Source organism: Mus caroli, chromosome 12, assembly GCF_900094665.2.
Source record: "Mus caroli chromosome 12, CAROLI_EIJ_v1.1, whole genome shotgun sequence".
Lineage (NCBI taxonomy): Eukaryota > Metazoa > Chordata > Mammalia > Rodentia > Muridae > Mus > Mus caroli.
The window spans coordinates 97,070,914-97,080,012 of record NC_034581.1 but is presented as its reverse complement, the minus strand read 5'-3'; the positions used below and the strand labels follow the sequence as shown (position 1 = coordinate 97,080,012).

General features: G+C 46.9%; 1 protein-coding gene across 1 annotated transcript in view; it reads left to right on the top strand.

The window, feature by feature from the left end:
* The window catches only part of Lgmn (legumain), a 35,867-nt gene that overhangs the window by 15,644 nt on the left and 11,124 nt on the right, over window positions 1–9,099 (top strand). The window contains exons 3-4 of the mRNA XM_021178946.2: window positions 7,365–7,462; window positions 8,331–8,412. Coding sequence (XP_021034605.1) covers window positions 7,365–7,462; window positions 8,331–8,412 — 180 coding nt within the window. The remainder of the gene's footprint in view (window positions 1–7,364; window positions 7,463–8,330; window positions 8,413–9,099) is intronic.

The window sequence follows — 9,099 nt, the reverse complement described above, 5'->3', positions numbered from 1 at the left end:
CCGCCTGCCTCTGCCTCCCAAGTGCTGGGATTAAAGGCGTGCGCCACCACGCCCGGCCGCCTGTATCCTTTAACAAAAAGTTTCATTACAGTTATTTATGTATGCATGGATGTGTGTATATGTGTGGGTACAAGCCTATTACGACACGTATGTTGAGGTCAGATGATAAACTTGCAGGTGTTGATTCTCTCAATCTGCCATGTGGGTCTCAGGGGTCAATCTCAGGCTGTCAGACTTGGCAGCAAGGACCGTTATCAGTAGAGCCACCTTGCTGGCCCCTATATCCTTTTTAGTATGTGCATGATCCCAGGGTGTGTCAGTTTAGATTATCCATGGTACAGGTTGTCTGGCTGCTGAACAGCCAGTGACCAGCTGTTGGGAGGTTGGCACAAATGGAGCTGTGTCCCTGTGAGGGTCCGGGTGCTTGGCTTCCATGTCATCAAGGGTTGGCTTCGGTGAAGTTCTGACTCATCTTGAGTGGCCTCTGTGTGCTGGTCCAGAAAGGAAATTTGGCCTGATTACGAGCTGTTATCATGACTATTGCTTTTCCTTTGAGTGAAAAGATAAGTTAAGCCCCGAGACCATAGGCAGCAAGTATGCTGGCTCATCAGCCACTTGGTTTTTATATAACCAACATCGGAAAATACAGTGGCTAAACATTACCTGGAGGTTAAATCATTCACGGACTCTCCCTTGATCCTGTGCAGGTTTTAACTGGATGTATTTATAGGGGCATGAGGTTCCTCAGGACTGATAGATCTGGCAGGCCTCAAACCCAAAATATCCTCCTGCCTCTGCCGAGACTAAAGCTGTGCGAGCGCCACCAGGCCCGGCATCTCCTCAGTGTTTTAAATAGCATGTGTGGAGAGTCCTAGGATGGCCAGTTAAACTCAGGCCATTTGACTCAAACCCATGTTTTCAGTTTTGAGGTCCTGTCTCCAGTCAAGTACTGGTTGTCACGGAATGGTTACCACAGCTCCAGGTTTTTAGGGTCACGGGGCATGCAAATAACGAGGAAAGGACCACCGAAGTCAGAAATAAACTAAAAGCAACTTTATTCACTGTGAGGGGGGGAGTGGTGGTGGCTGGCGCTTTTAACTGGATAGGGTCTCAGTCAGTCTAGGGAGATGACACAATGACCTTGAAAGGGTGTGAGCAGTCTCCTTTTGAAGCATAAATCCATGGGCAGAGGATAATAAAGAAGGAATTTGTAAGCTGAGGGTTAGTTCTGCAGCCCAGGATGTGGTGAATAGCAGGACGGTGGTACAGGCTTAATGCCAGGGGCCAGCCTCAGCTTGGTCTGGGTGTCTGAGAGTGGCAAAAACAAACGACTCAAGTCAAATCCTGTGTCCAAGCTGGCGGCCTATGTTCTGCTCCAGATGGCTGCCTAGATAGCTCTCTGTAGACAGTTCTTGGCTTTGTAGTTTGCTCAAGACAGCTTTTCAGATCCCCCTCCCTCTGTGTGTGTGTGTGTGTGTGTGTGTGTGAGAGAGAGAGAGAGAGAGAGAGAGAGATCTGCTCTAGATAGCTTTTTCTTCTATTCTAAAAAACTCTGGTTGAGACAGCTAGGTTTCTGCTTGAGACAGCTTTCTCTCTGCTAGTAAAAATTCTAAAAGCTCTCTGGATAGCTGATAGGTCTTCTGATCAAGTCAAAAATCCTGTTAGAAAAATTCTAAAAGTAATTCTTGGGTTTTCCAATCAAAGTCAGAAAGCCAGAAAAGAAATCATAAAGAGCTGGGGTCGCTCTTCAGAAAGCCTTCTTTGGATAGGTGCTAGACAGCATTCTACAAGAGCTGTGTCAGCTCTCTAGTAATTCTTGGGATTTCAGAAATTCTGTCAGAAAAAATTCTAAAAGAGCTGAGTTTGCTCTTCATGGATTTTCTTGACTAAAATCAGAAATCCTGTTAGAAAAAAAAATTCTTGAAGAGAGCTGTTTGCTCTCCAGAGATCTTCAGACAGTTCAGCTCTGGCAAAAAAAACCAAAACCAAAACCAAAACCAAAAAAACCCCATCAGTTTCTGCTGGCTCATCTCATGCAGACCAAAGCCCACATTTTATTTACATACCAATTCAGTTATTCCAGGTTCCCTCAGGACCCTCTCATGAATAAGCATTCTATGACTCTAGCCTCTTGACTGTTTGTTTGTTTGTTTGTTTGTTTTGAGACAGGGTTTCTCTGTGTAGCCCTGGCTGTCCTGGAACTCACTCTNTAGACCAGGCTGGCCTTGAACTCAGAAATCCGCCTGCCTCTGCCTCCCAAGTGCTGGGATTAAAGGCGTGCACCACCACTGCCCGGCTAGCCTCTTGACTCTTAAGAAGAGACAGCAAACATAAGCACAGACAGTAAGATGCTGGGTGGGACCCTGCCCGGGAATCACCATTTTAACCCTGCTTGGACCTAAATTTGTTCTATCCCAGGCTGACCTTGAACTCAGGAATCTGTATGCCCTTGTATCTGCCTGTCTTTGTATCTTTCTGGCAAGCTGGCTCATAGTGTAATTGCCTCTGCTCCTTTAGATCTGTGAAGCTCCTTATACAGTTCATATTGCATCCTTACGTTTTTGCATAGTTCAGAAGTTATATATTTTGAAGCTTATGTTTTTAGAGTCCTTTTCCACAGCCTTAAGCGCTGTCCTGGAGGTCCCAGCGTTTACCATTTGGCTGAGACATTAGCCACACCTTTGCCTCCCAGACTCATGCTGTCTCTGATTAGCATGGAGTCATTAATGTTAACCGGGAGGACATTCCTCAGAGGACTGAAAATACGAATATTATTATAAAAACAGGCCATCTCGCGTGGAGGCCTAAGCTGTCCCAAGGGCAGGAACCATGTTATTCTGTCTCTACCAAGTTCACACTGGACCCAGTCCTATCTCAACCTTTATGGGGCCCATGCAGACCGGGAGGTTTTAGGACAACTGAAAAAGAATGTAAGGCTTAAGGACTTGCAGTTCCATGGGCGCCGCAGACAGATGCCAGGAATTACTCTAGGCCCTTCACAGGTGTCACAACCAGACAAAAATTCTGTAGAGAGAGAGATCATGTGTGCTAGCTATTTATTTGCCAGTCTCTCAGGTGTGAGCCTTTTCCTGGGAGTCAGTGGGGGCCTTTGCATCACATGCTTAGGTTAGCATCAGTTCCTGGAGAGCGGAGGAATCTCTGGGTCTGACTCAGAGACGCTCCCAGCAGATTACGCAAGAGTGTCACATGGTTCAGAGAGACTGGGATGGACATGGTGGGGAGAGCCTGAGCTGTGATAGGACAAGTTTACAAAGCTTCATTTTCTTCATGTTGACTGAACCAGGCAAACTGAAATTTGATGGAGGCCGGTGTGCTAATGCACTCCTTTAATCCCATTACTGGAGAGGCAGAGGCAGGTGGATCTCTATGAGTTTGAGGCTAGCCTAGTCTACAGAGTGATTTCTAGGCTAGTTGGAGTTACATAGTGAGACTGTGTAATACACAGATTTTTTTTTTTTGCTGGACTAATAACAGTTTTCTGATAGAAAAGTTGAGTTGGCTCCTATATACGAATCGGGGCGGGGCAACCCAACCCTGGGAACTCCTGCTTACTCTGCCCCCATTCTCACACACAGGGCACCACCATTGCTGTGTGCCTCCAGGCCAGTCAGCAAACTTTTCCAGGAAGAGCTAGGTAATAAATATTTGTATATTTGGAGTCCAGGAAGGCAAAATGGAGGCGGGTGGGGACAGGAGCTAGGCTGCAGGGAGTCAGGGAGGCGGAATAGCAGGTTGTGGAAGCAGCAGCCAGTGCGGGCTGGACAGTCTGTCCTCTAGACAGTCTCCACTTAGGCTAGTGTCTTGAAGTTAGTCGGTTTCAAAGGTGCAAAGGTCCGCTGCTTGGGCTTGAAACAAAACATCCTTTGAAGAGAGCACGCCAGAGAGGGCTAGGGAGTGCTGGGTGGGGCTGGGATGGGGATGCTGGGCCCAACAGTGATGAAGGTGGGTGTGTTTGGGGGTAGCTGGAATGTTTGTAGGGTCCTAGGTCTTGCTCAGAGCCCCTGGTGTGATTGCTGTTCCCTACTAAACCTGCTGTGTAAGGGGAACCAATGACATCAGCTCCCTTTAAACCTCAGCCTTTTCCTTTGGACTTGGGCCAGGCACTGCAGAACCCCAGCTCAGCTCCTCCCCAATACTGCACTTGGGTGGAAAGAGCTTGGGAAGCAGGATGCTGAGGTTGCAGGGTGCAGGTCAGGAGGGGAGGAGCTCATGTACCTATGAGGGAAGCATTCCCGGTTGGAAAGCCTTTCCCTGATACCAAATACAGAGCGCCAGCTGTGTTTAGCCTTCTGGACAAGCTCCCTGTCGCATGCTTACAGCCAGCCGGTAGTGATGGGTGAGGTCCACTGTACATGAGACATTGTGGGGGAGAGCTGCCAGTATCAGGCCACAGGATTCCTCACTGAGCCCGGCCCACTCTCAGTGCCAGCTTTGAGATCAGCTGAGTCACAGCAGTCTCTGCTCTCTGCAGAGGCTGTGGCCTGCATCGAGGTCATGCTTAACTCAGCATCACCTCCTGTGGCCTTTCTGAGGGGAAACCATCCATTGTGCTGTTTCTACTGAGCTCACTAAACTCCACTGTATTTCACATTAACTCAATGCAGACCTCTTTGAAGTTACTAATGTATGTGGAGGTATCCGAGGACTTCTGAGGACCCTGCCTGCACATAGCCCCCAGCTTCACTTGGAAACGACTGGATGTAGAGGTGGGGGTATGGGGCAGGAGCCTGGGTTTAAACCCTGATGGAATGAGCATCTCTCCAGGGTCTCTGGGAGCTCTGGCATGCACCAACACAGGACATATCTCTGTGCCTCTTAAAGCCTTGACTAAGGCACCATTTCTGTGCCATTCCATCCCATTTCAGACACACAACTCTGGGTATTTTAGTAATTTATGTAGTTGTGCAAACCGTCCCATGAACCAGCACCAGAACAACAACATCACCCTGTGTACTCTGTGTGGTCTGTCTTGTTATGTCACAGATGAACATGTCTGTGTCCTTGCACAGCATCATAATGTTTTGAATAGCAACAAATTCACAAGGTGCTACTGTAGCTGGTTGCCAGATAATCCCATCCACCTTGGTAATCTGGCTGAGGTGACTTCAGGTTCTTTTATTCCAATCTTGACTACTCATGTTAATTTTTTTTTTTTTTTTTTTTTTTTTTTTTGACACTGGGTGTCTGGCTGTCTTGGACCTCTGTAGGCTGCCTTGAGTTTAGGGACTCATTTGTCTCTTTAATCCCAAGCAGGATAATGAACCCAAAGCCAGCTGAAAGGAAGAAGCTGCTGTTGGGGCCTAGAGAGAGGCTCCAGGGACAGTTGGGAGTCCTTAATGCATACGCTGAGTATCAGATGCTGCATGCTACGTTGGGATGGGGCTGTTGCGTTGGTGTCTGGTGTGGCCTTCTCATAGGGACGAGGCATTAGGAACTTGGGGAGGTGTTATTCATATACCACAGTTGATGTTGGATGGTTCTCATTATTTTACAGAAATGAAGATTTAAGTATCTTCACAGTTCACACACATATGGCTGTGTTCCACACCAGGATGAGTTGGTGAAGGGCAGACTTTAGAATGTGACTCTGGTTCCGTAAGAATGATTGCTTAGGCATGATATCTGCCTTAGGTTATGGAAATACTGGATAGAGTTTCCAAACAATGCAATTCTCTGTGACTGTATAGGTGCTGACTGATGACAGTTTTGTTTTGTTTCTGTTTAGTTTTTTAGCCCTTTGCATTCTCTTTAGGCTTCGGTAAATTTAGCGATCTCTCTCTCTCTGCCCTTGCATGAGGACCATCAAGATCTGTAGTGAGAATGCTTGGCTTTCTGTCCCTGAGCTGTTCTCTCTGCAACTGTGAGATGAGGGTTGACACCTGAGGACTGAAGACCAATGAGATAAGGTGCCTAGCGAGCAGGGCAGGGCAGATTGAAGGTGGATACACTTGGTTTCACACTTAGCTGTCCTTCTGTCTGGCAGCTCCTGTGTGCTGGCATGTAGTCGGAGCAGATGGATGCTGAAAACAAGTATTTGCCATCATGCAGGTCCATCTGAACACAGGTCCATCTGAACGGGCATCTGCAGGCAACAGTCTGGCATGCTGGGTGCTTTAGTTTCTTACTCAGCTCATGTGCTGTCTGGGGTGCTCTGTGCTGTGGCTGCATATATGACGTGATGTCAGTGCTGGCCATACACACCCGTCTGTATTCCTGGAATGACACTGTTAGCAGAAAGTTAGGCAGTGTGTTCCCCCTCTGACCTGAATCGATGTTCTGCAGAGTGTGGTGTGCATCCCCCGAAACAAGGAATACGTGGTCCAAGAACTGCAGCAGGGATGTTTTCTGTTCCCCTGGGTTGCCTTCTTTTGCTTCAGATTATGACAATAGCCTTTTGTTGTTGTTGTTTTAATATAGACAGGATTACATGTTGCCTAGACTGGTTTCAAACTCAGTACGTAGCTAAGGACGACTTTGAGCTTCTTGCCTGCCTTAATCTCCCCAGACCTGGTTACAAATGCAAGTAAGCCCCACCACACCCACTTGTGTAGTGGTGTGCTTGAACTCCACTTTGAGCATGCCAGACGAGCACTCTACCAACTGAGCTACATTTCTAGTAATAACAATATTTTTAGCATTATTAATAAAATAATAACATTATAATATACAACATATACTAATAAGAAATACTATTATTATTATTACTGCTAACTAGTATCATCATGTAAACAGCACGTTTCTCATTTTAATTCCTGAATTGTGCTTTATTTTACTTTTTTGAGATAGTTTCAGGAACCCAGGCAGGCCTTAGACTTGCTATATGGTGCAGCCTGGTCTTGAATGTCTGTTTCTCCTGCTTATACGGGCAGAAGCCTGGCTCCTGTGACCCCAGGGTTGGCCTTCACTCACGTGTCTGAACAGTGACTGTTAGTGTATCAGAAGCTGTGGACCCACTGCTTCATCCTTCTGGGGCAGTCTGTTTGAGACCTGAATCTGTGATTTTGCTTGAATTCAGAGCTTTGTTTGTGTGCTCTGAAATAGGAAAACAAGTTGCTTAGGACTTCAAGGACTCTTGTTAACCTGTAGGTGTGAGTGTGTGTGTGTGTGTGTGTGTGTGCGCGCGTGTATGTGTATGCGTATGTGTGCCTATGTGCATGCACACCTAGGTATATGGATAATAAAGGTGGGGAATCTTTAAAAATTGAAGTTAAAAAAAATAAAAACGAATGTTTTAAAAGGGGAATGAATGAATCCCAGCGAGTCTTCTTATAAGATAGAACGTGCCCCCAGATGGTCCTCTTCCCCGGTGGTAGCTAGAAAGCTGATGGAGTCATTCCTTCTAGGCAGACGCATGCCACGCCTACCAGATCATCCACCGGAACGGGATTCCTGACGAGCAGATCATAGTGATGATGTATGACGACATTGCCAACTCTGAAGAGTAAGTGGGGTGCGCTTTGAACTTGGCTGTGAATCCGAATTTAGAAATACTGCCACATTAAGGCTTTCTGTGCTGCCTAGGGCAGTGGCTCAATTTGGGAACAGGAGTAGCCCGTGGTGAAAAGCCACAGGGCTGTCACCTGTTGAGCACACATGTCTTAGGGTGCGCTAGGTGGGGTGGCAGGAAAGAGGAGATGAGAGGAGGGGGTGCTCTGAGAGGCTGGAAGCAGGGCCTTCCTGCTGTGGAGTGCTGTGCTCTGGAGTTGGCAGCCTGTCCTGTGTGTAAGCTCTGAGCTGAGGTGCCTGCCTGTAGAAGGTTCTAGTCTACAGGAAGCCTTCCTTTCTGGCTTGTGTTTAATGTTATATATGATTCTCTTGAACGCTTTCTCAAGTTTTCTGGAACTGAGAATGACGGGTGTGGCTCTAAACCAAGAAATTCCTGGCTCCCCAGCTCTTCTCAGAGGAGCCCACCCTGTAGTGAGATCGCACCTGGGCTCTGGCAGAGTCCCTCCTGATAGTGGCGCCTGAGCCTTGGATTCAGTTTTGCTTCATGTCCAGCTGTTTCCTGAAAGCAGTGTTGACGTGCCTGGTCTTACCCCAAGATTCTCTGGTTCCTTAGGAGGTGGCAGGACACCTGCACTTTGGTTCCTCTCCTGGGTTTTAAGATCTCCATTCCTCCCAGCTCCCACTGGGAACGCTTGGGTTCTGTTCCTGAGATCCCCAGCTGCCCAGACCACGTGCATTGGTGCCTGACTAATCGACAGGAAGACAGGCAGTGGCTTCAAGAACAGACTTGCTATTTGTTCACGTAATGGCGAGTTTTGGAGGGAGACACATTTTTTGTTGTAACTTTGTCCTTTAACTTTCAGAAACCCTACTCCAGGTGTTGTGATCAACCGACCTAATGGCACAGATGTATACAAGGGAGTCCTGAAGGACTACACTGGAGAGGTGAGGGCGTTCTCACCTGAAGCCAGCAACTTTCATTGATATATCCCCACCCCATATTTATGCTTGAGAAATGAGTGGGGAGAGATTGTATTGGGGACACGGTGCTGGGGCTGGAGCCAGGGCTTTGTATCATCTAGTCTAGTCAAGTGTTCTACCACAGAGCCATATCCTCAACCTTAGTTTTTCATTTTGATTTTTCAGATATAGAATCTTTTTCTTTTCTTTTTTTTTTTTCTGGTACAAACTAGCCTTGAACTCCTGGACTCATGCAATCTTGCCTCTTCCCCAGCAAGGGGACCATAGGTTCGTGCTACTGTTTCTAATTCCATTAGAGCTTCGGAAGGCAACAGAGAAAAGGAAAAACCAGGGACAGTGTTCAAAGGGTTAAGTCTACTGATGTGTGGACTCTAGTCTTCGTATGTATCGAGCATGATAGTATATTTTATTTCCTTCAGGGACAACCTGTGCTTTTTCATGAAAATCAGTTTTCTGAGCCCCACACCTAGCAGAGAGTACATCAGGATTTTTCCTGAAGATACATTTTGAAAATTAATTAATACTCTAATACATTCCTTCCCAAAGTGGCTAATTTCCTCCCAGTTTATTGATACTGTGCATTTATGTTTTTTTGTTTTTTGTTTTGGTTTTTCGAGACAGGGTTTCTCTGTGTAGCCCTGGCTGTCCTGG